Source organism: Lutjanus erythropterus, chromosome 4, assembly GCF_056507025.1.
Source record: "Lutjanus erythropterus isolate fLutEry1 chromosome 4, fLutEry1.hap2, whole genome shotgun sequence".
Taxonomy (NCBI): Eukaryota; Metazoa; Chordata; class Actinopteri; order Lutjaniformes; family Lutjanidae; genus Lutjanus; species Lutjanus erythropterus.
The window spans coordinates 13,083,312-13,111,158 of record NC_139320.1 but is presented as its reverse complement, the minus strand read 5'-3'; the positions used below and the strand labels follow the sequence as shown (position 1 = coordinate 13,111,158).

The window sequence follows — 27,847 nt, the reverse complement described above, 5'->3', positions numbered from 1 at the left end:
TGGACCGCAGGCAAGCCAGTCTGAAAACAAGGGTGAATTTAACTTTATTAAAACACAGCAGAGGTAATCACAGAACGGGAGGGACAGGACAGTTAAGTAGCTGAAACTCAGCCAAACATTCAGCTGTGTCTGCCATGATCCTAACCAGATGTGATGCAAAATTTTGTACGAGGAAGAAGACAAGATTTCACTATTTTACTTTTTAGGGTGGATAGCGATTTTTATTAAAACTACTTATAAAATTTTAAAAAAAGTATTTTTAGATGTATCCAGTTTGGTGGGCTAATGTGAGCCCACTGAGTGAATGAAGCAGTGAATGCTTAGACACATCTCCAGCAAGCCACTGTAGATGACAGTGTAATCTGAACCAGCTGCTTGTTTACCCATAATAACAAGGTCATATATGCGTGCACACACACACACACACACACACACACACACACACACACACACACACACACACACACACACACACACACACACACACACACACACACACAGGTGAGTGTGACAGGATGCTGGCTGCAGTTTCTTCTCCATCCTCATAGGACAGGAGCTTTAACCATGGCAACCACACTCTTACGATCACTGTCTGCACAGATACAGTTACCCATGGGCCCTCCTCCAGGTGGCTTGGGGTTGCCAAGGAGATGGGCTAATAGCCACAAAAACATGATCTGCCTCTGAGTGGAAATGTGGGTCCATATGTATTTATGCTGCTTACATGGGTATTGTACTGTGCTCAGTGTTGGAGGAAGCTCTCAGTAATAATAACAAACAAACTGTAGAAATATTTCATCACAAGACCTGCTTTGAACATTTTACTTACAAGTAAAGGTACAGATGTATTATCAGCAAAGGATAATAGGACAAAAAAGTACAAGTTCTAGGCCATTTTCTGGATGTTAGATTATTATCGATTGTAGCCATTATATTTGAATATTGGATCCTTGTAATTTACAGTTTACCATGTTAACAGCTGGTCAAGATAGAACTTCTAATGGTTAGTTTCATTCATAACATAACAACAATATATCATATGTCACAAACGGATCAGACGTTTTATGTAGAATCTGCAAAGTCACTGGTGACTACGAGTACCAAGTAAAAGTATGTAGAGGAATAAATCATTTCCCTGTGGACTGTAGCGAAACAGAAGTGTAGCTGGTAGCATAAAATGGAAACACCTAAGTAAATATCTATATAATTAATATCTGCATAACTCAGAACATATGCTTAAAATCATGCCATTTAAATAAAAATGAAAATGTGATCGATATCCATTTAGTGTGCGCTACAGCATATACATTGTGGAAAATAATTCTAAAAAAAATTGTTTTCAAAGAGTGGAGAGACTAATGATGCTATTATAATGTACAAGCTGACATACAGCATATGGTGTTCAACAATGCTGGGCATCATATGCATACAAGCACACAACACACAGTATATGACATTTCTGTGGAGTCTTCTTTGAATGCTGATGCACTGCCTCTGGAGCCTTGGCGGCCTTTGTGGTAATGCCACACTGACTTCATGTTTTTTGTCTGCTACAAAATCCGCTTCCATAACTATTAACAAAACCATCTTTATTGGCAAAAAACCTTTCCATCGCACTTTTATGTGATGTAAGGGTGTTAAAAAGATGAGCATGGAAATTGAGTCAGTGTATCCATGATTCTGCTCCTTCCAATATCCTGATAATAAATGATTTATATTTAACCTTCTATGTTTTCATGTTAAAGACTTGAGCCCAGAGAGGAAACACAACAGTTCGGCCATTTTGTCTTCAACATCACTGTCAAGAAACTACATCAGTCTCACTCCATCTAAACCTGCCGAACACAATCAGCATGATCTGACGTCTAACTCGATGGGTGTGCTTGTTTACAAGGTTATAACCCTGTCCTGCTGAAAACCCTGCTAGAGTTTACAAGGCCTTAGGGCCAAAGTCTGCAGCACATTCACCTTAAAGGGATAGCATCAGCTGGATAGCTTTCATGTGAGATTCCTTGAGCACTTTTCAAACGAACATAGTGTGACAATATAATTGAGAGTTGATCGTTTTTGACGAGACACTTTAGCGTTTCCGGACATATTTCTATACGCCCTTTATTTGCTCTATTGCTATTTATATCCTCCTAGCTATAGCTATATCCAATTCTTTGCAGCAGGAGTGACTCACTTTCCCCCTGGAGGAATCATTAAAGTTTCATCTAATCTAATCTAATGTAATCTACTAAGTGTACATCTCACTGAGGTAGTGCACGACCATCAAAATTTATGAGGATCTCCGACCTCAAACTGACTTCGATAAACTGTCAGAGGAAGCAGAAGCCTTAGGCAAGAAAAGCAAGCCCACACTTGATTGGGTTGTTGGTTAAAAACCCTGGAAGCAGTTAAAAAACCAAGTTGGAGAAGCGAGGAAGAAAACCTCTTACATGAAAAGCTTCTACATTAAAATCCAATTAAAAATTACTTAATGAACCACAGGAATTTTGACGGTAGCTTTAATGAGACTTATAAGTCACAGAGGTGCCTTAGGGCTAAACTATTTTAGAAGAAAAAATGTATTAAATTCAGTCAATATATGTGAGTCAGATCTACTGAGCAGACATTATTAATAATGAGTTTGCTTGACATAAAATACCACCAGTGGCCTTTTTATAATTCTGGCTGAATTTAAATCGTGACTTGGACCCGTGTTAGGTCAAACATGATGTAGACACAAGAATTTCCTCTAACACCTTCATGATGATGTGCTATTAAGATCCTTATTTGGCTGTAATTTCCTTTGGCAAGATTTTGAACAAAATCAGCCATGTAAGTGTAGGTCAGAACTTCACGTATAGAGATATTCTACTCTGACTGGACACAAACTATCCTTTTAGTGGATGCCAGTATTTTGCATTTTTGCCTTGAGTACCCAGTGTGCAAATAAAAACACCGCTTCCATCTTTATTATGTTATTCTCCCTGTCTCATTAAAGCTGTGGTAGGCTGTTTATTTTTAGCGTCATCTGGCAAAAGTTAACCTGTAAGTATAATGTAATGCAAGTAGCCTGAAAGACAACTAGACCTCTGCTTCTCCTCTTGGCTCTGATATCAGTCTTTAGAAAATGTAGTCCATAATGGGGGACTTCGGCCAATCACAGGTCAGTCAGAGAGTAGATTGTTGAGTCTCATTCCCAGTTTGTGACTCAAAAATCTTTCTCCAGAATGGTTACTGAATCTTTCAGGAAAACATCCAGCACAAATTTGTCCTAAATTGTTCTTTCAAAATTGATGAAGGTCACCTGTATATTAGCGGGTGTGTATGTTAATGACATTTGACTGGTGACATAGTCAACACTAGGGGTTTAACGATTCACTCATGCATCTGATGCATCAGATTTTAATGTGTAAGATATGAGTGCATCAGTTCAGATGGCCTGCATCGGTAAAAAGCTGAACTTGAATCAGAAACAAATCGATGCAGCACCAGCGTATTGATGCATCTCATTGAGACATGCATTTGTTTCATTTTTGGCATCAATGAAGTGTCACTGTAACTTTCCTCCATTTTCTTTCTCCTCCTGCCTCTGCCTGCACCGCTCTCACTGGACACCTGCTGCTGCACTCACACAAAACAAGCGCTCCCTCCTCCCTCTCCATGTCTCTCCTCTACTTTTCCTCAAAACAGATGGTGCTGAAAACAGTGACAGAAGTGACACTGTACCACGTCGCACCACCAAACCTTCATAACATGCAAGTGTAGAATAAATTTTGGGTTTTATAAGAACGATGAGAAACGCTGCTGCAGATCATTTATGCAAAACGTGTCGGACAGCGGAGCACAGAGCCACGAGTCTGACCCACAGAGACGTCATGTCACCGTGAGAGCAGGTAACATGGAGCATCACTGTTCCTCCACACTGATCAAAACCACAGCACTCTTCATATGAAACAGAGTAGAATATCCTCTTACTGCAAAAACACTGATATTTTTTAACAGTTTAAAAGTCACAGATTCTCATTTAGGCTATTGTATCTCATTTATACATGAGACTCATAATAAGATGTTAACACCACTGTAATGTCTCCTTCTCTCTGTCTCTCCTGTTACTATATTTAGTAAAACTATCAGGATTTCTTTTTGCAACTAATAGCACTCTACAAATGTAGCAATAGTAGCAGAAGAAATCGTAAAAAAGTTAACAGGGTCGGTAGTTACACTGTGGAACCATCACAGAACTGTAACACAACAGGAAACAAAGTCTCTCAGTGAAGAAAAGCCATTTATGACTGATGGGAGGTGGTCAAGTCAAGATGAAAACAACAATTATAATAACTTTATTTATATAGCACCTTTAAAAACTGAGCTTACGAAGTACTTAAACAGACAAAGCAAAAGAGCAAGATACGCCAGAGGCACAATAACAACAGAAGACCAGACTGGAGCAGAAATTAAGCTAAAATTTGAGTAAAACTAAGACATAAACAAAACACACTAAAACATAGTAGAACAATACAAAACAGTAAAAGATAATGGAGGGAAGCCAGGACTGAGGTGATGTGATATTGTCTGTTAAAACCAGTAAGAAGCCCAGCTCACACAGATATGTCCCATTACAGGTATTACAAGACAGGATGTAAACCTGGATGTCAACTTATGCTGGGCCTGGCAGCAAAGACCTTCAGACAGCTGTTGGGGTGAGAGGTTTTTTCTACAACTACAGAACTGAATAACTTATCACATCAACATTCTTATGCCAGTGAAATAACAATAAGAAATATATCATTGTTGTTTAAAGATGTGTGTCACACCGAGTGGGTGAACAGAATAATAACATAGTTAAGTTTATTCTGATTCTGGGTTTTTTTTGTTAAATTTAAACTCCAAAGTTATTCAGATAAAGGCATTAAAATTCTCAAAACAAGTTAAAGAAGTGTTTTTCCCCTGTGGCGGATAGTCAGTAAATGACTCATCCATGCAACAGTTCTGGACCTCTCATGAATTTCATTAGAGAAAATTCTGAATGGAAGAAAATTGGTGAAAAAGACTGATTCTTTGACTGTAAATCACTCGTATTAGCCACACTCTTTTTGTGTAGGTGGTTCTTGCATAAGGCCCATTGTCTCTGTGATACTCCCTAAAGACACTTCCGGGTCTACTAGCGAGTAGTGCTGATGCTGTCAGAATTACAAAAGGATAGAGCTGCTACTAAAGTGACTGTTGGTCTTTGTTTCTAAGGCTGAGGGTGTCATGCCATTGTTCCCAAATCCCAATAGTTCAAAAAAATGCCCCATTGGACCAAAAGCTTATTTGTCTGACAGCCTGTTATCCTGACAACAAATGACCATTGCTCCTGAAGTAACCCCAAATGTAACCCTAACAGCTAATAACAAATGTCAAACATGTTTTCGTCAGAACAACCAGGACACCCAAAAGACTGTAGGGTATTAAAGCATCTCCAACTGAGTTTTTGATCAGTCTGCATCTAATAACTCACCACCTGAGCACCAACTGAGAAAAAACGCTCATGATTTTATTTTGACATTGGAACTTTGTCTTTTATAGCAAAATGGCTTAAAATGCTGTTTGGTGTAAGGCCAGAAAGAAAGTGATGTCTATGGTACTGGCTATTCAGCACCATGGACAGGGCTGGCAGTCACACAACTAACAAATACAGAGAGAACTTGTATTTTAGGACAAATGAGCTTTCGGTCCAGTGGGATATTTTCTAAACTATTTGGGTTTGGAATAATGGGCAATCCAAAGAATGGGCAGTACCAGAGCTGGTGACAATACACAACTGTTGAGGAAAATGACTGCCAGTGTTTAGCTGGGCAAGTTTGGGGTGGATGCTGTCGACAAATCAGCATAAAAAAGTAGACAATGCTTTTATGTCATTTCTTTTCTACCACTAGTGACTGACTCTGAACACAGAGCAGAAATGGATAGTCAAGGAGTTTGAGAGCTGAGAAAAATCAATGGAGTATGGAAGGGAAAATGCTACTTTTCTTTATGTTTGCCAAAACCGTCACATCGAGGCTCAGGTAGAGTGTCTTCCCGTTCAAATACCTTAGTTTGTCTTCAACGGTCTCTTCAATTTGTCTTCAGCTTCTAATAGAAGATGGTTCTCTATGTTTGAGCACTTAAATGACCAATATTCAAATTTTTATTTGGGGTCATGAAAGTAATTATTGTCTTCTTGCAGTAATTAAAAAGTAGCTTGATGTTTTGTTCATGTTCTGTATTATTTCTCAAAGTTTTCCTTTAACAATTAATGTGATTATTCCCCATCAACCATGTCCATAACCCTTATCTAAACTTAATCAACTACATAAAGTTGCCAAAACTTAAACAGACCTTAACCACTGAAGTGATAAATCAGGAAATACTTGTGTGACTGTTTTTGGACAAGTCACTGGGGTCATTTTAATCTATTAAAAAAAAGCAAGGTGTCTGACAGTTAAAACAGCTTCACTGACTTTAATACCAACCGCTCATTAAACCAAATTAAAAACGAACACGAATTCATTAGGAATGTACAAGTCAAAGACCAGCTTCCCTCTGCTGCCTCTCAAATGTTAAGAACATACCACTTCTAAATCTCGAGCACAAGAACAACAAACTGAATAAGCCTCCATGAAAGATCGTTGGGAACTCTACAAAATAAACTTGGCGTTATGATATTTTGGCATAATGTGTTTAGCTGAATAAATTTATCCGTAAATGCTATTTCTGCAGAGCTGTGCACTTGAGGTTATAATTTTAATATGTAAAGGCGTGAGCTAATGAACTACTTAACTACAGCTCTGACTGTAACACTCGAGGATGAAACGAACGATGAAGTGGCAGACCTGGAGCAGCAGGTTTATTTCAGGTGAATACTGGCCTTTCATTAAAGGAAACAGATAACCAATAGATATGGTGCAGTTAGATTAATTGCAAATTTATCATATAATTGATCAATACTACACTGATTACCTATGGGAAATCCTTAACTTGAATTTCATCAGACTTTACTGAAGGACACTTGAACGTATTTCATCATCTGGTCAATTTAAATTTTCTAATCATGGCTCTAAGTGGAGAATAACAGGCCAGAGGCATATTTGAGCCCCACTGAATCTTCTACTGTTGTTACACCTGACTTTCCATTGTCGCCATTTACAGTGATACTGGAGGCAGATTCACCATAATGATAGTGATTTTTGACATAGCAGGGTCCCTGATAGAGGCAGACAATTTCTCATTTCGGGCCAGCGACTGTTGATTTTGCCTGCAACAATTACCACTGTCCTTTCAGATTTCATCATCCATAGCTAGCTAGGTAGCTTGGCTAAAGTTCGTTCCACTAGTTGGCAGAAAACACTAGCTTAGTAAAAAGTCAGCATCCTCACCAGCTGACAAGCTGTGCAGAAGACCGAAGAGAGAAACAGTCCTAGTATTTCAAGTAAGATAAGGAAAAAGAAATGTAAAATCACTGTTACTTCATTCTAAGAACTAGACAAACGATTTTTGCTTTGCTGTTTGTTTTTAGCACAAGGACGAACCACATAACGCTAACTTGAATTTAAATGAATTTGTCTGGGGTTGCTACCAGGGGTGAGGCGTTGAGTTATATTACTTGGACTCAAGTCAGACTCTAATCACAATGATGGCTTGACAGAATCAAATAAGACTTGCAACTTGCCTCAGACTTAAACACCAATGACTTGTGACTTCACTTGGACTTGAAAATACTTGATACTTTCTTTCAAGCCCAAAGATTATAATGTGTGTTACGTAAAACCAACCCACCAATGGTTGCTAGAGTGTAAACTTGCCTGAATCAATAAAGAGCAGAACAGAGTCACTGATCTTAGCCTACACCACCCAGGATTGACTTCCACAGTGTGGATGTGATAACATGACATGTAATTACACAAAGTTTGAAATGTTCCTTGGTAGGGCTGCATCTAATGATTATTTTCATTGTCAATTAATCCATTTATTATTTTCTCGATTAATCAATTAGTTGTTTGATCTATAAAATGTCAGAAAATACTGAAAGAATCAATCAGTGTTTCCCAAAACTCAAGATGACACCCTTAAATGTCTTGTTTTGTCCACAACACAAAGATATTCAAATTACTGTCATGAAAGACTAAAGAAACCTTAAATATTCACATTTAAGTTGGAATCAGAGAATTTTGACTTTTGTTTTCTTAAAAAAAAAAAAAAAACTGAAACTGATTAATGGTTTAGTAAAACAGTTGGCAATTAATTTAAAAATCAATTCATAATTGATTAATTGATTTATCATGCTCTGTTACTACTGTAACTGTTTAATAAATTCCTTATACTTGTACTTTTGGTTTTGAAAAGGCAGCCATCCAAACTGTACAAAGTTAACGCTCTAAAGATTTCTGTAAAAATATATGAATATTAGACTTACTAAGTAAACCCATTAGTCAAAGTCCGTGCAGCACAGATATTGTTGTACTACTTGGCTTGATTTATCTTGATTTATTGTCATCATATCTGAACATTTTAAAAATGCACTAAAAGTTCCAGTGACTGAGGTGAATGAGAGGAAAAAGAGAACTACGAGAGGGAAAACAAAAACAAGAGAACATGAGTGAGCTAGAAGGGAGAAGTGAAGGATACTCAGGTCAAGGGTATCAGTTATGACGCAGTATCCAGGACATTTATACTCTATTTAATTTGTCAGTCATCTGGGAGCACCTCTATGCTTGTGTGTGTGTGTCACATTCAGAGGACAGTCTATCGCCTGGGGGCCTCAGGGGACCCTCAGGGGCCCTTCTTCTATTCCCACTCCAATTACAGCCCCGCCAGCTCTCTGTCACTCTGACACACACACGCATACACTGCTAGATAACAGAGGACTCACTCAGGAGGACACACACACACATACACACACACACATATATAGAAACACACCTGTATTAATAAACACATTCTTCACTGAGAGCTGTTGATGTGCATAATTGCACACCACTAAAAATAGCATTTAACTACAAAGCATGCCAAATTAGTTTGCAAGTTTGTGTGTGAGGGTGTGTGTGAGTGAGTGGGTGAGTGTGTGAGTGTGGGTGTGTGTGAGTTTTCAGGTGTGCTAAAAAGTTACAAATACATAAGAACTTTCTCAGCAATACCCCAGCTAACACTCCTCTTCTTCACCCCAGAGTGAACTTCACAAAGAGCAACATTTTCAGCCTTCTCTCTACACCATCAGAGATAAGGGTTCCTAAAGGGTTCTTCTTGAAGGGTGAAACTTCTACCCAGACAATTCTGAAGAACCCTTTTTTGAAAAAAGGGTTTTTTTTTGCCAAAGGGTTCTTCGTAAGAGTAAGGGTTCCATTAAGAACCCTTTTTGGAAGAAAGATTTCTTCGAGGATTGGTTTGTCAGAGGTTCTTTGTACCATGATATAGTAGTTTTTGGTAGGACCCCTATACAGGGCCGCTCCTGTAGCTCAGCATGTACTGAGTTTGTCAGTCCTCAGCAACGCCTACCGGTTTGACTCCCACCTCTGGCCCTCTGGTGCGTATCATCCCCTCTCTCTGCCCCCGTTGCTGTCTACACGAGAGCTTTCCCTATCCAATAAAGGCAAAGAGCCCCCCCCCCAAAAAATAATCCTAAAAAAAGAACCCCCTTGAAGAAAACCCTTGGAATAATAAAATCCTTAGAATATAAAAAGGTTATCAATACAATCCCTGGGCGAGCTCTAGATAAAACACTTGAGTATAAAAGAGGTTCTCAGTAGAACCTCCTGGTTGGTTTCTTAGTAGAGGTGTCTTAAAAGGTGGAAAGGTTCTGAATGGGTTGAACCATTACAACATAGAAGGGTTTTCTGTAGAACCTCTCATATGGGGCTCTGGGTGAAACGAAAGTTCTACATATGCTTAGTTCCAAGTGGATCCTTTAGAAAAGGTCTTGCCAGGAACCCAAAAGAGTTTTCTTATGGGGAGAGCAGGAGAACCCTTTATGGTTCTATTTAGGGCCTTTATTCCTAAGAGTGTAAGAACACATCCTTTGTTCCCTGTTTTGTACTGTAGCAGAAGACGCACATACTCTAATTAAAGCATTTCTAGCAGCTTCATTTACTGAACTGCAGACACTGACTTCCTGACACTTGACACTTTCCACGTACCTTCATTTTCAAAAGTTTAGCAGCTGGAATGAGAGCCTTCCAGAAGTTTTCAGCATGAAAAGAAGCAACAAGACAAGATGGCTGCCATGTCGAATAAAAGAACCATTCATTACCAAGAAGGAGAGGGAGAGAGCAATCTCCCCTTTGAAAATCACCAGGCTGAATCCAGGAAAACCAAAGGCTGTAATTAGACAGAGCCATTACAGCCTCACTTTGAATGCTGTGTGTGTGTCTATATATGTGTGTGTGTGTGTGTGTGTGTGTGTGTGTGTGTGTGTGTAAGTGAGAGAGAGAGGACGTGAGTCAGTGCATGCCCACAGATAGATGCTGAGAGCAGCTCGATGGGATCTGTGCAGGTGGGTGATTAAAGTTAGAAAAATGTCTATATGTGTGCGGTTTTGTCCTTGCATAGTGTACACATCTCACCTCTATGTCACATATGGGAAAAGCTGCATTTGTTATTGTGCTAACCCTATACATCATATGTGTCAAACTCAAGGCCCGGGGAATAATTTCATGTGTCTATTATGAATGGCCCGTTGGTAAATAGCAACATCATGTAAGTGATGATGAAGAGTCCAGACTCTGTCTCTCCTCTTCATCTCCTCAGTGTGTGTCAGTGTGCAGTTTAACCTTTTCCTAAAATACTGCTGGTTCTGTGGTGTTACATTTTAAATCTGAAGCCTGTAGTGAACCAGAGAAGCTACAGTTGACTTTTCTGTTGAAGTTCTCAGTGCGTTTTGGCCTTAATGTTAAACTGAGCAGGTCAATATGATCATCTGTACCTGACGGGCTGATGGGTTTGTAATATTATTATATGAGCATATTTTTTATGCCAAATGCAGTGCCATTGAGGGTTTGCATGATTAAAGTGTGCGATATCTTGTGTGCAGACAAAAAGCAAGCATTTTCAAATGTAACCCCCACCTGGATATGTGAGCTGAAATATTCTGAGCTGAAATATTCTCGTTTTCCTTTGTTATTGTTGAAAAAAAAAAAAAAATCTTATTTATTTTATTCAGGAAAATGTTGTTGCAGTCTGGCTGTTCAAATTTATATTTCTGAATAAAACATAGTCAGTTTTAGACAGTTTAATAAATGTTAATCCTGTTTGGCCCGCGACTTAGACTGTGTTTTAAATTTTGGCCCCTTCTGTGATTGCATGCATTGAAGTGTCCACATACACAGAGGTTAGACGTCACACTGGAGCGATGCTGAGAGCCATCAGAGCGCTTTGTTAAAGGACAGACAGAGGACTGAGAAAACAAGAGAAGTTGATTCAGTGAAACCGCCTTCATAAAGTAATCACAATTGGTTTCTGACAGTCGTTTTTGAGACATGGCTGGACAAAAGGCTGAGAGAGATGTTCTCTACTGTACTGTTCAGAAACAATGACAAAAAGACAGTGAGTCAGTTTCTGCCATTACTGCAGTGCAGACTGTCACACCATCAGTTCTCTGCTTACATAACTCTGACACCGGAGCTTCTGGCTGGTGTTGGATACTCGTTTGACTGTGCTCGTGTCTTTAACCACATCTTGCAGTGCAGCTTGCCTGGCAGCAGTTCAGCCTAATTCTTGGTTGATACTTTTCTCTCCATAGTTATTTGTTGTTACATGAAGTGTAGTTAACAAGTTAGTCTACTTGATCTATCCACTTCAATCATTATAGGGAAAAAGGATACATGTAGTACATCTTAAGTCCAGCCTGAGCCCAGCCTAAACAGATTCAGTGTGTCAAGGACCATTACTATACATAGGATTCAACCATATCACAACACCTAGAGGTAGACTTAAAAAAATGACTATAATACCAGAGAGCAATGTAACACATATAATGGTTTTCAATCGGATTGTCTCATTTTTTCTCTAAGCTAAACTTAACACTAGAACAAAGCTATAATCACAAAACAAAAACTAGAAGAAAAATAATACAATATGATAGATAATAGACGGTTTAGAGGCAAAAAGTCAGCAAAACTCCACACAGTATTGCAGAATTGATGAGGTGGTGCACTCAATTTTCAGATCGCCACAAAATTGCATATGTGGAATTTCAAACCTGGCAACGTTCAGCTACTTTGAGTTAGCTGGTCTGTTTTATTTATTTATTTTTCTGATTATGAGATGGTCTTGGAATACGGGAGAAACCCAGGAAAAACAAGTGCTGGTAGGTACAGAATTAACATAACAAAAATGTTTTTTTTGATCCACAAGCTGTCACTGTCAACATATATGAGAATTTTATATTTTTACTTTAATGTAATTCTGCTCCCGGTGGTGGCAAATGCCATGCTTTCTGGAGAGATGACATTCTCTCCGCAGTTGCAGGAGGCCAAGCAGGCTGTAGCAGCAAATCTTTTGAAATTTTCTTGAAGCCAGGGTATGTTTTATTACTTATGGGTGCGATGTTTTATTTGTAAGAGGATGACAGTGTTATTTGTGCCTTTAGAAGTTACACAGTTTAACACTTTAACACCCAGTGAGTTCAAATACATTTTGTTATTTGAATTAAAATGTGAAATGTTTGATCTTTACCAAGTTTTTACTTTAATTTTCTGTGTAACTATAGTTGGTATAGGTTTGCTGTAAAGGGATTTGTTTTCATGTGAAGTACAGTAGCAGCTATAGTTTAGAAAACCAGCTTTCAAAATGCTTTCTCTAACCCTGCCTGCAGCCAAATGCCACACACACACAGAAAAAAAATTCTTTCACCTACTCACACCTCTGCAGGGCTCTCTGTGTGCTTTATTTGCTTTATGAAGTTCACAGTGCACACACACACACACACACACGCGCACACACAGCTCTTAATGCAGTGAAGAGAGATTTACAACCTCTGTTTTTTTGTATTCGTAAAGGACATTTCATTCCAGCTGAACAGAGCAACCCAAATAAATAAAGGTGACATAAAAAAGCCAATCTAATCAGAACACAAGCAGCGCTCTCCTCCAGCAGCCCTTAAACAGCGACCGTAACAGTAGCAGGCGAGCTGGTGGGGCACGGAGTTCATCTGGATTCTCAGACGAAGAAGCCAAACTTCTTCTCGTTATTGAGACCAAAAGAGAAACAGGAGGATGAGGTGGCCCGACTTTCATAAGAGAAAAACAAATATATAAGTAACGATTGAGCTTGTTTTTTTCCCACTGAGGCCAAAAGTGCAGTGGCCTGGTTCCAATATTTTATATCACAGTGATTGTTTTTTTTTCTCCTTACTGAGACCCAGGGGAGTTCAGCCAGATACTGAGAGCTTCACTGCCTTTTATCTCAGCAGTCTTTTACTGCCTGATTGTCCTAAAATTGACAGACATTGCAAACATTTAACAAACAAAACATATCACAAGGGTCATATTTAAATGTGTAATAAAATCTGAATGACTGCTAATCCTTTATCAACTTAAATCACAGTGGATTTAGCCTCAAACATTTGCAAGTGACTAAAATTGAAAATATCTATAACTATACGATCTGTTAGCAGTTTTTATTTCAGGGGAGGGGGGGGCAAAAGAAAATGAGATTTTTTAAAATATTTTTATATCTTATTTTTCACAGGCTATTTCTTCCAATTACTAGTGTATACAATGCAGAATTTCTATGTTTATAAAGTTAAAATATCCATACATAATCGATGCAGATAATGTTCTTCTAGAGTGAGAAAAGATAAACTTTTGCTTTGCAAACACATTTGTCGGTTTATTATGTTGCAAACAGGAGACCTGATCTGAGGTAGACCTTTTTATCACAACCTACCCCTCGCCTTACTTAAGACATAGAGGTGAGTTTTAGTACTTAATGTAAATCATACGGTAGTGTCTTCATTAACCCATAGAGTCCGCAGGCTGGATTAGATACTGAGCACCTGTCATCTGACCTTCACTATCAAACAGCCCCAGTCATTCACAATGACCTAAGCAGCATAAAGTGTAACAGTCGGGTATGAAGATGTGCTCTGTTCTTTTATTTTTTTGTACATGGATCCCATCAGCTCTTTCACTCAGAGATATACCATCAAAGTAGACCTGAACTTTAAATGGCCTCCCAAGAACATAACTTTGTGACACAGTGAGGGGGAGATAGGCCACTTTCCAACATTTCTTCTTAACACGGTCTGCCTTTGTTCTTTACCACTGACAAGAGGAGATGGGCTTAGTTCCAATACTTTCCCATTAGCCCAGGTCCAGTATTGAATAAAAAGGGCAGAACCCTCCCATTTATAATGTGCGCATGTTCAATTCACCCTCTCCTCATGACCTTTGCTCATCTTCAGTGCACCGTAACCACCAGCAGCAGACTATATGTACAGATTTCACATACAGAAAGGAAGTGAAGGAAATAAACAGCGTATAAAGGTGAACGTAAAGACTGGGTTGCATTAGCATTTAACATTAAGCAGAGCTCTGTTGCATGATTCAAGACTAATCTCTGTTCTGTAAATCCGAGTCAAATGATGTAAACCTTAATCATATAGCGTTTAATCAATATGAAGATGCATGCTTACCCAAACTGAAATAAAAAAAAATTAAGTGCTGTTGAGACTTAATAAGTAGAAGAGGGGAAAAGTTAACTTTCTGCTTCTCTGTATTCCTTAACGAAACATTGCATTGTTTGCTTGCTAGCTAAAAAGAAAAAAAAACATGAACAATACATTATACTGTTTGCTACATAGCAAAAATAAAATGTGACATTGTAACTTACTCCTGATGGCTCAGCAGATAATTATTTGGCTCAAAAAGGCAGCTAAAGTTAAATCGTTTCAAGTGCAAGTTTAAAGTTTTGGTACAACAGAAATAAATTTAATTTAAGTTTTGAGTAAAAAACTAAACTGAAGTTTAATAGAGTTTTAAATTTAACCTTTACCAGTTTAAGCTAGTTTAGAAGTTTGGTGCAGCATAAAATAAAGTTAAACCATGATTAGTTAAATAAATGAATTCTTGTTGGTGCAACTCAGCCAAAGAGGGAAAAATAACCGGAGGGAAGATAGATGATGAGAAAGATGATGATTAAAAGTGTCTGCAGGGCAATAAATTCATTTTCACAATAATAACTATCTCAATATTTTGTATGTAATTACTGACATGAGACATTACCGACGTCTTTTCACAGATTGTTTCCTCTTACCTTCATGACAATGAACAGGACCAGGGTGACGAAGACGTTGACCTGCGGGTGTTTCCAGGCTTGAGAGTGTCCGATGTAATCAAACTCCTCTGCGATGCCTTGTTTGGCCCACGTCCGGTTGTCGAGTAATGTTACCAGAGACTCCTTCTGGGTCAGCTGCAGGCCACAAGAAGCGACATCATGAACATATGCAAACATGGGTTGCCTGCGTTGTGATATTTACATTAATGCCCTAAATTGATTCATTGATTAAGTAAAATGTGACCTTGACCATGTTAAAGGTATTTCATGATTGCTTTGGTCAAAAATGGAATTTCCACTGAGGATGGACATGTCCCCCTCGCTTCTCAGAGGTGCATTTTTGTCCCTCTCGCTTATGTTCAAAGTTTTATTTAGTCATTAAAGTCTCTCTGAATATTGTCCTCTGACTGTCCAGCCAACAAAGGTAACATGAGGGAAGAGAGGAGCTGATAAATTTTTGAATACACTGATCAGAGTCACTTTGTATTTTACCATTACTGATTAATGATTAATGAGTAATTACTATTTGTTTGCAGTGATGCAATGAGTGTGTTATAGCAGAGTAAACTGCAGGGTTTTTTAAGAATAAACTTTGTAGGCACCTAAACCAAAAATGTCCAAATTCTAAAGGCCTTCATCATACCATCAGAAGTGTTACTATAAATGAAATTGCGAACAATAAGTTAAAAAGAATTCCTTCAAACAAAGCAATCAATGTATATTGTCAGTAGTATTTTACCAGGTTCCTAACTCCTAACTAACTTTGTTAAATTTAATCAATGTTTATCTAATTTCTACAGTAAAGGATCAACAAAGGACTCATCTAGCCATGAATGAAGAGTGAAGACAAGAAAAAAACATTTTTGAGACAACAAATAAATTGATGACAGGACCGTTTCATTTCAAATATTAAAAGATTTTTGGTTTACATGAGTTATTGTGTAGATAAAAGACCAGATTCTGTAGAAAAAGTAATTCTTATACTTCATCATTGATACAGATGTTTTCATATCAGGTGGCATTTTGTATTAACAGTTTTGTCAACTGTACATATGTTGTGTTATGAAATATTAACAAAAATCTGCCCAATGGCCCACAATTATGTCAAATTCATGTGTAAATACTGTACGTTCAATAAGGTGCTCCAAAGGAATCGCACCAAAACCTTCAGCGCATCCAAGAGGAGATGTAAATTTAAACACTTCTACTTGGAAGTAAAAATACCTCAAAGGCAAAGTGTGTATCGCGTGACAGAACGTATAGATGATGCGCTGAAAGTGTCTTCAAAGATGTCACCGAAGATTTAAGATAGCAAGTGGGGAGTGTGAGACGACAAATTCATCTGTCGCCGCTTTAAAGCCGGGATAGCTGGAGACGCTGGCGGTGATAATGTCAGAGAAATGATGAGTGAGGAGTACGAGAACGAGACAGAGGGATTTAAGATGCAGAACTCTGAGTGAGCTCTCCACAGAGGAGGAGGGGGTCAGTGTAGACAGATTTAGAGTCTCAGAGGCCTGACTCACCCTCTCATTAGGAGCCAAAACTGAGAAAGTGTGTGTGTGTGTGTGTGTGTGTGTGTGTGTGTGTGTGTGTGGCTTGAGGATGCACAGAATATTCCATTTCTAATTCTGATAATTAGAGAGATGAAGGGGGTGAAATTGGAGGGAAGTCACACACACACACACACACACACACACACACACACACACACACACACACACACACACACACACACACAGAAGTCATCCCAGAAGCAAAAGGACAGTAAGCTCATCCAAGTCTCCATTATACACAGATGATGCACACAAAAGCACACTTTAAGCAGTGTTGTGAGAATTAAAAAACAATCACACACAGACATGAATGGTAATCAGGCTGTTATGAAACAATATAATGATCTAAAATGGTTCATTACACAGCTGCTCTGTGCAGCGGCTTAGAGACCACAACCAAAACAATACATCATGTAGAAAATATAAATCATGCTAAGAGCAGCTAATAGAGTTTAACATCAGTCGATGTGTTAAATTCAGAGTTCGAGACATTTTGTGCTGCTGAATGTAAACAGTAACAGACAGAGATGCAATAATTAACTTTTTCTGATTCCAATATCTGAATCTGCTGATACTGATATTATACCGATACGATACTCTTTTTTTCTTGATGACGATGACAATTATTATCATTATCATCATCATGAAAAAAATATCATTATTATTATTATTTTTATTGTAGTAGTAGTACTGGTAGTAATAGTAAGATTACATGTGGCTGAAACTGAACTTTAGTCTGGAAAGCTTGTGTAGATTGTGTAATGTAATTGTGCAATGGTGTCCTTCAACCATTGTGGGGCGCTGTAGGATTCTGGCTTGTGACATTCACACGAGTAGCTGAGAGACACCCCTCATTTGCATAATTATCCCATGATGCATTGCATTGTTTAAGTTTGCTATTTTATGTTCTAAAATGCAAATGTTACTTTTTATTAGATTTTGTAAAGCATTTGTTGTACATTTCTTCTCTCTTCACACTTTCAAATGTGTTTCCCTTGTATTACATGGAAATGAGGAATAGATGTGAAAAGCACCGTTCAGCTCTCAATTTGCACAGCTTAGTGTGGCCTTTACAAATGGAAAAAAAAATGTATGAAAACACGTGTGGCTTTGTAGAATTTAGATCGGAATGTGCATTGTGAGTCTGATACACAATGAATGTCTTGCATCAGTATTGGACTGAAAATGCCCAGAATACCACAAGCTGTCTTCCACATTTCTGAATTACAGTTCTGGCCACAGAACACCGTGTATAAAAAATAACAGCATGTGTTGAGTGGGTGTGCAGAACCTACCCTGCCAGCCATAAACTGTCCAAAGCCAGGGGGAAACGTTAGTGTGGAAACAAGTAAAGTGACCAGTGCAGGATACAGCAGACGTCTGAGGAAGAGAAGACGGACAGAGAGAGAGAGACAGTGTATCAAACACAGAGAAAACAAAACAAAAACAATCAATATCAGACAAATGGGCTTATTGGCAAAAGAATGTTTTCCTTGATCATTACACCCCATAAAAATTGCTAAAGATTTAAGTCAACATCAATACATTAAATCAACTTAAGCATTGACATTAAAGGGATAGTTCAGATTCTTTAAAGGGGTTGTATGAGGTATCCATGGTGAGTCTGTACACTCCAATAGCCATGCTAACATATCATTTAATATTCTGGAAAAAATATCAAGCATATCCCAATACATAGTTCATCAAATGCAGTATACCAAAAATACCACGAATACCTCCTGCATACGGTCGCATTTTGCAAGCCGGAATGATTTTCTGACTATTCTCACTCACAATCCTTTGTGATGGGTGTGTGAGCAAGAGAGTCAAAGTTCAAGGCGCAATGTTACAATTAAGTAATATATACTAATTGTATGCATACTGTATGCAACAATGCTTACTTTGTAAAAACGGCACGTTCCCAGTTTGGAGAAGCAATAAATGGAGTACCAGCATGGAAGTTAATAATCCAAACTATCCCTTGAACACTGTTCAGAGTTTGTAAATGAGTGAGTTAACACATCAGTCATTAAATCTTTCATTATTAATGTCACTGCAGCAAGGTTTCAGTCTAATGGAAAAACACTGGTGTTATATCACACTGTAAGTCATGCTGTGCGTGTGCATCATCACACCCTGAATAACCTTTAAGATGTCTTATGAACATGCGGGTGATCGCCTGTACAGTACGTTTTATGTGTATGTTTATTTAATTAATGTAACCTTTACTGATATAAAGCAGGATCATTTTTTTTATTCAGCAGACTTGGTATATATCTTCTTTTACAGCAATGCAAATACGCTTGAATGTAGTGTAGTGGAGTGTAAACAACAAATGTATGAACTCCGTTCCAAAGTAAGCATGAAGATCAGGTATAATGCAAAGTGATATGTGAAAGAATCATCAATGCAAAAAAGCAGAGACAATCAAATGACACAGAACACAAGCAGGTTTTCTCTAAGCACTACAATGTGAGTCAAGACATCTGTACTTGTGTTGTGAACAGCTGAAGACAGTTTACTGCTCTACCAAATACTACATTCACAATTAATCGTTTAGTGTATGAAATATGGTGAAAATGTCTGTCTGTCTATCCATCCACCCATCCAAGTGTATATATAGTGTAAGAACCTGGAAGCAGGGGATGTTTGGAATTTTTCAATATTTCTCCTTGAAACATTAACTTTTTTTTGTCAATCAACTATTCAATCAGTCATGCTCTCAGTATAGACAGCTACATCACTCACCACTGACTCTCCTTACACATCCTCCTCTATGACTCCCTGTCACAATCCTGTCACATGATGGGGAACAGGCCTCAATGTGCCTTGATGTGGAGATCCCTGGAATCATGTATTATTATCTCACAATAGGCTGGAAAGTAAAACTGTCACATCACAGCGTGTGGTGCTGAGTGGTGCCACAAGTATTGCAATGTTGTAAAGTAAAAGTTGCAATACTTCACAACTTCAGTCTTGCATAACATCTCTTAGACTAAGGTTCCCCTTGAATTTTCATCCAACAAGGAGAAAAAAACAAGTTGCATAAAATGACTGTAAAGATTTAAGGAAAGCCACTTGATCTCTACCAACGTTTGTAGCCAGTGAGCCAAACTTTAACATGACTCCATCTCATGCATTAATGTTAGCCATATCACTGATGTCATGTCATTGAAACCCACCAGTTTGGCTTGTTTGGCTCTCTTCTTTCTTGGTGTTACAGATTTCTCACACCGGTTTTGTCAGGTAATTCTTGCTACATCTTCTGCTTGTTTGTGTTTTGTTATAGCTGGATTGAATTTTCTTTGTGCGTTTGCTCTCCATATTCTTCAAGGAGAACAACATTCTCACCATTTCTCCAGTTGGGCTTTGTTTTTCTCTTTGTTTTCTCTTTGTTGTCCATTTTGGAGAAGCTAGCTAACAGTGACAATAATGCTGTCAAGTAACACTGAAGGATGATGATGTGAGCGAAGTGTAACCATGGTAACTGAAGTGCATGTACAGTAACTATTGTGAGAGCCTTCGTTAAACACAGTTTAAGAGGCTTTATGCACCACATCTAAATGAATCCCTCAGCTTAAAGTAGTCAGTGTAACTTGGCACTGAGTTTAAATTAAGTAAAAGTACATATGTACCATCAGCAAAATACACTTATAATATAGCAAAAGTAAATGGCAGAATAACCTGTCTGGGCATTAATATATTAATGAATTATCATTATTGAGCCATAACTGTATAAACAGCATTTTAATTTTGAGGCTGAAATCATTTGGGTTAATTATAACTAAGTTTTATTTTATTTATCCTTAATTTAGCCAGGAAAGTCCCATTGAGATACTATATTTCTCCTTCCAGGGTGTCCTGTCCTGGAATATTTTTGGTTAGCTAAATCTACCTTAAAGTAAAACTTCCTTTAAGTACAGTACAGAGTGCAAATATCAGTAAGTACAGAGTAAATGTTACTTTGTAGAGCTGGTCAGACTTACTTCTTCATGAGGAATCTGTTGATGGCCTTTTGTTTCCTGATGAATTGGACTATCAGTCGGTTCAGGTAGACAAACAGAGCCCCACCAAAACCACTGGCAATACTGCAGAGACAGAGACAGACACACACACACACACACACACACACACACACACACACACATATGAGGAAGAGCTGGAGGCATTTTTCTACTTGGCATAAAACTGCTTTCTGGGCAATCACACTAGCACCTGACAGAATAAATTTGTCCAGGTCTAAACACACCGAAGCATCAATAATAAAACTAACACAATAATAATAATGATAATGATAATAATAATAATAATAATAATAATAATAATAATAATAATAATAATAATAATAATAACAGTTTTCTCTCACAGACCACCTCCATTGGTTGTCCCCAGCGCATCTGGCCACAATAAAAACAATGTAAACATAATGCGTTTCCACTACACTGGAGGCTGGTGTCAGTGAGAGATGCAAATGTAAGGCAGCTGAATCATATTTACAGAAGATACAGTACACATATGAGGCATAGAGTATGTAAAAAACTGATGGCAATGAGGGACAGAGACACAGAGACAGAGGAGGGTTACACCACAGATGGAGACAAGGCAAAAGGAGAAACCTCAGAAAAACACAAAGACATTGATTGGAAGGATAAACATACTAGAGATACAGAATGAACAGGGAATTACAGCTGAGATAGATAGAGAGTGAGGGGAATCGAGAGCACACAGTCGAATAGGGGAGTGTGGGGGAGTCAGAACAGAAAAAGAGGTTTACATAAGAATGCATTTAAAAGCTCAGTGGGAGTCCTGTTCATGACAGTAAGAGCGAAAGAAAGGTGGAGAGAGAAAGAATAGACTCAGACAGCTACGCAGACAAGCTAATGCTTATAAATTTATCTTGCTGCATTATTAATTCTGTCAAATATCTCTGAATAAATAATGAGTAGGATGATGAGGAAGTCTTTGCCCCTGTTGTGCAGCCGAGGAAAACACCGCATGTGTGCCTGTATGTGTTCTTTGTAGTTGTACCCTGATAAAGGACCAAATGAAAAAACTAAGGCCCATAGTCGACACTTCTATGATATGAAAATCTCAAGTCTCAACATTATTGTTTGTTCTCGTTAAACATGAGGTTTGAACATTTTTCCTTAAGATTTGTGGTGGAATTTCCTGCAGACAATTCACATTTGGACATAAGTAAGAGTAAAATATTTGGATTATATGAGTATATTTATGTTTTTCCGTAGCCACACTTTAGTTTGAGAAAAAAGTATTGTTATAATTGTACCAGTTACACTCATGAAATGACATAACAGCTCCATAACAGCTGCGTTCTGTATAAAGTCACCACTGAACTTCACTAATATCTACTGTATTTCAAGATGTGTGGCATTTATTCCACCAAGGCCGAATCTACTAGTCTCGCGATATTAACAAAAGTGAAAAAAAAAACTCTGTGGCGTGATTTGGATCTCGTCCAAACTTTTAAGAGGTTCTTCCTTGGCTTATGCTCCACACTTCAACTAAGTTTCATGAAAATCAGGCCAGTAGTTTTCCCGTTATCCTGATGAGAGATAAATGCAAACAGACAAACAAACCACACCAAAAACAAAAGCAGCTTGGCAGCGATCATTATTTTCCAGAACCCATGGTTGATGTCATCAAATTGTTTGTTTTGTTCAACCACTAGTCCAAAACCAAAAGACATTCAATTTGCAGTTAAAATAAAATGGAGGAAAGCAGTAAGTTAACAGAGTTGAGAGGCTGAAAACAGAATGTTTGACAGCTTTGAATTAACACTTGAAATGACGTATCTAACATAATTGCTTATTGCGTGACGACAAACCAATTAACTAATAAATTTACACCCTGGTGGAAATAACGTTATTGGCTACTGACCAGTTCAGGGCAACTTGGCCAGTTTAACAGTGATTAGTCTTAAGGTATGAAGTTTTTGATCACAAGTGGTGCAATACTCTAAAGTGTTAATGAGTGGATTCCTGTTTTGTATACACTATCCAATATTCTGGTGTGGGTACAAATGAGTACAAATAAAAAGCACAGAGGTGATCAGATCCACATTTCTGCTGATGGTTCACACTATTCCTCTGATCAACAGCTGGTGATATAACATTGTGCCAGAAGAGGACTGTTAGCCAACGTAAGCAAGGTTATATTCAAAAGAAAACCATCTTTATAAATGTTTTAGAAGGAAGGAAATACATTCCACACGTTCTTTAGATCTCAAGGGCACACACACACACACACACACAATGAAGAACACTGCATTGTTTGTTTACAACTCCACAGAGCATCTTGAACCTCAAATGCTTTTCAAAAAAAAAATTTTTTTCCAACCACAATATAAAATACAACACAGCACAATGAGGGTATTGTGAAAATTGGGGTGTGAGGTGAAGGCTGTCACCCAATGTTTTCACAACTATGAAAAGACTTTATGAATGTATGTACGCACACACTACCTATATAGTCAATGTACTGTATGGAGTTCCGCCTCCTTGTGTCCCAGTGACCCTCACTCCTACAGCCTTCAGGTGTGAACAGTAAGTAGAATAATGTGTGACTCTTCAAAGACATGCCCTTGGCAGCGTGTTCTGTACCACAGAACAAACTCTTTCTGGCCTAGTTGACTGAGACACTGACCGACTTTCTCTGCTTGACAGCTACTGGCAGGGGAAGATGGAAACTACAGGGATGCACCAGCACACTGTCGTCTCCTCCTCCTCACACACACACACACACACACACACACACACACACACACACACACACACAGTGCGCATACACACACTACAGCACAGTGTAAAACTGGGACTGAACATGCTGGAGGCTGTGTTAAAGAGATAGTTCATAGTTCATTTAAAGTAGGGTTGTATGGGCTACTTATCCATAGTCAGTATATTACCTACAGTAGATGCTGGATGGTTACTTTTCTGTGAGACAGTCATTTCTGACAAGAAACTGCTGTTACATAAGACAAACAACATTGTCTCCAAACCAACCAGACTCCATGGATGAAATCTGTAATTGTACCTCACAGGCCACAGGAGTTGCAGGTCTACTGCTGTGCAATCTCTTAGTTTGTTTTTGTCATTATGTGACTTCTGTGAAATATGAACTAACCTTTTAAAACACCAAAGTCACACGATGACGCAAAAAACTAACAGATAAAAGCAGCAACTAATTGTTTCCTGTAAGGTAAGATTACTGATTTTCCTTAAGGACTTTAGTTGGTTTGGAAAGAGCGATATTTGGCCTGTATAACGGCGCTTACCTGTTCGAAAAGGCTGTCTGACAACAAAGTGAAGCAGAGAAAATATTCAAAATATACCGTACTAACTAATGGGCCACTCATTTAATCACAATTTTATCAAAATCATATTATGGCCAAGTGTAATATCCAAATTGCAGAACCCTGCAATTTTTTGATGAATGAAAAATGTGAGAATAAACACCTGTAGTGCTGCAGAGATGCCCTGGTCTAAAAATCATGTTCTCCAGGTGTAACAATGGTGTCACAATTTCAGTCAAGATAATCTCAATATGACTTTTTTTTAAATCATATAGTGCAGTTCTACCTCTGACTACTGATAAGTTCCTCATAAAACCCCACATCAAAAAATCCAAACTATTCCTTTAAATGTACTGTATGTGCATGCCACTGATGCGATAGTGGGTGTTCACACCTCTGTGCAAAAAAACAGCCAAAAGATGAAGAACAAAGGAAGAGAAAAGGAAAAAAAGGGATTTTCTTCTCTTGGGCAGCCTACACAGAGTTACACATAGGCATGTGCTCTCATCTGAGAGAGAGTGAGGGGGAGGGAGAACACCTCTCCCTTCTCTCCACCAGATTCCTTCCAGGAGCCCATGGTCTCATTCACAGCCATGGAGGAGCCCTCGGGCTAAGGCAGGATAAAATAAGACATGCCTCAGTGCGCTAGCAACTGTTGCAGGCTGAATTATCCATGTTAGGTGACTCACGCAGGCTACCCTGAAGTAACACCTTCACAAGCTACAGTGAGCACAGCTCCTGAATAATATCTGAATTTATACTGCAGTCGCAGCAAAATGGGGAAACCTGTCAGGACAACCTTATAGCCAAAAACAATGAGTCATTGTCTGAATTTGTTTGAACTTTCTATAGACTTTCACGGTAAATCAAATCTGTGTTCATTTGCAGCTCAGCATTTGTTAAATTTCTTTCAAGGAAAGTTTGTAAAGGGCATTTACTTTGTAAATAAGGATATTATATTTAACTGAAAAATTTTAGTTAACTGAACAGTATTGTGTATTTGCAGAACTAACTAAAATAAATTAACTGACTAAAAACATACAAGAAATTAATTTAGACTCAGAACTTTTCGTCCAGCTTCAGGAGGCACTGGTGCATATGTTCATTAAGACTGGGGTGTCTACATGACTGAGGGTGAGTTGACTCTTGCTGCCCGTTTTGGTGCCTCAGGCAACTTTCTCTAGGGCTGCAACTAATGATTATTTTCATAGTCCATTAATCAGCTGATTATTATCTTGATAAATCAATTAATAGCTGTCTGCCTATAAATTATCAGAAAATGGTGAAAAATGTTGATCAGTGTTTCCCAAAGATTTGTCTACATTTTGATATTAGAGGAGTAAAGAAACCAAAAAATATTCACATTTGAGAAGCTGAAATCTTTGACTTTTTTTTCTTAAAAAATGACTCAAACTGATTAATCGATTATCAAAATAGTTGGCGATTAATAATCAATCAATAATCAATTAACGATAACTGTTGCGGGTCAAACGTTCTCCTTTCCTGTTTCCTGTACTTAGATATGTTAACATGCTTGGCTTGTCTTTGTTGAAAAAATAAAAACAGTCTAGTTAGCTATTTTTTTATCAGTCATAGCCAGTTATCTAGCATTTTGCTAACAACTTAAGCTGTGCTATACACTTCCCTCTTGCAGTAGGGCGACCAAACTTCCCCATTTATTTGGGGATAACCCCCATTTTTTGTGGCCTGTTCCCAGCTGTCCCCACAAATTGTGCAATTTTTAACTGTGCATTAAAAACAAAACACAAAGTGAAATTGAATTTTACATGGCAAAAAAGATCAGGCAGCAGAGTCTACTCGATGTCTCAGTTTCCTTGGGATTGTTTTGCCTGTTATAGCAGCTTCATCACTCTCACTCTCCTTCTTCTAGTACTTGCCTGGTTGAGTTTTAGAGAGAAATGCTGTGGTAAATTCGTCCAGAATCTTGCAAGTGTCAAGTGAATCCACAACATCACTATACATGTTTTCAAGCCAGGTAGAGTGGAGAGGAATGAGAGTGATGGAGACAGAGGAGCAAAGGTAAAAATATGATTACAATGTCTGCCAATTTATTATTCCAAACAAGGTAATGAGAATCTATTCATCATTTTATCTAATAGTACACTATATATGAGAGTGAGGAGTACAAATTGAGAGAGATAAAAAGGAAAGCAGGAAGAGTGAGGAAAATGACTGAAGAAAAGAGGCAGAGAAACTGTAGTTTCACTATGTTCTTTAAGTGTTCCACAGTTTAACAGCTTCATTCAATATAGCACTGTATGAGAGTCATGAGGGGTGTGACTGGGTAGGGTTACAGTAAGATCAGAAGCAGAGGAGTGCAGGTCAGCAATACCACCTGCCAGCCTCACTAACTGACTGATTGACTTTAGAAATACTTTAGAAACTAAACTGAAATTAAACATGTCCCCAACCCTTGCCTATATGTATTTGTGAAACTCTACATTGATCAATCAAGACTCACCCAATAACGGCAAAGGCAGGAAGCTCCTGGAGGTCAAAGGGAAAGTCTAGCCGGAAGCGGGTTTTAAAAAGGGCTGTAATGGTTTCTGGAGAAAGAGAGTGTGACACAATAGTGAGGAGAGAGAACAAGCTGCTGCCAAAACAAATCATCCAAATCATAAGACGAGGTCCAGGACAAGGTCTAGGGTTCTGCAATCAGCTGCAGCGCGCTGTACAAGTGTTACAGCAGTTCAAGTTCGGTAACGAGTGAGAAGTAAACAAAAAGTTCAGCTCATTGTGGAGGTGCTGACCAGAACTCCTAACCTAACAAAGCCAGACCACGGTTCTGTAAACACAGGGCTGGAAAAATTGTTGTTGAAAACTTGTTTTAACAAGGCACTGGAAATCCTGACGAAACATTCTGATTGGCTCAGAGTTTTAACATCTACAGCTGGAAACTGAAACTATAGTTAGTTTTCTACTGTGGTGGAAATAACACTTCCCCCACAGCCTGCGTGTCGTCATTCTTTGCTGATCAATAGGCCATTTTCACAGTAGACATAACGACATGTCAAACACAGCAAGAAAAGCACAGGTAATAACATCAAGGATGGCTGCATTCCATTTCAGTGTTACATGTCCAGGGCCCTGATACTTTGAAAATTGAGTGACCGCCATGATTTACTGGGACACTCAAATGGAGCAGAGCCAGCATTAATGTCAGCAGCTACACTCGTGCTTCTCCTGCAATGCCAAAACAGATGTGTGGCTGCACAACTGCACAGAAAACATGTGTCAAATGAATTTTACCTTCAACACCTTAATATTTGTGGATATGGATCTTTATGGAGGGGATAGTTCCAATTATTTTAAGAGGTGTTGTGTGAGGTACCATAGTCAGTGTGTTATCTACAGTAGAGGGCAGTCGGCATGCCCCCAGTTTGGAGAAGCAGCAAAGAAATGTACAGCTGTGGACACAGTCAGACGCAAGAACACTTTTAGCCACATGAAAAAGGGCCCTCTTAAAAAAAATCAGTATCGGTACGACAGTGTGTACAGTGTATTTAGAATATTTTGACCACTTAACCTTGCCATCACACAGCATTTTCTGATTTGAAACCCCAACTATTATCAGTCTCTCCAAAGCAACAAGACTCCATCTGCAAAAATGGTACTGTTACCATGTCGAACACACAAGGTGCTGGTCTACCGCTGCTTTGATCGGTTAGTTTGTCTGAGTTAT

At 38.5% G+C, this 27,847-nt stretch overlaps 1 protein-coding gene across 2 annotated transcripts in view; it reads right to left on the bottom strand.

Moving 5' to 3' along the window:
- LOC146328148 (chloride channel protein 2-like) overlaps nt 1-27,847 on the bottom strand; it is a 199,286-nt gene that overhangs the window by 56,438 nt on the left and 115,001 nt on the right. For both annotated transcript variants that reach the window (XM_084717003.1, XM_084717004.1), the window contains exons 9-12: nt 26,627-26,711; nt 20,819-20,920; nt 18,128-18,212; nt 15,259-15,414 (exon numbers count right to left, since the gene is read on the bottom strand). In XM_084717003.1, the coding sequence (XP_084573129.1) occupies nt 15,259-15,414; nt 18,128-18,212; nt 20,819-20,920; nt 26,627-26,711 (428 nt within the window). The remainder of the gene's footprint in view (nt 1-15,258; nt 15,415-18,127; nt 18,213-20,818; nt 20,921-26,626; nt 26,712-27,847) is intronic.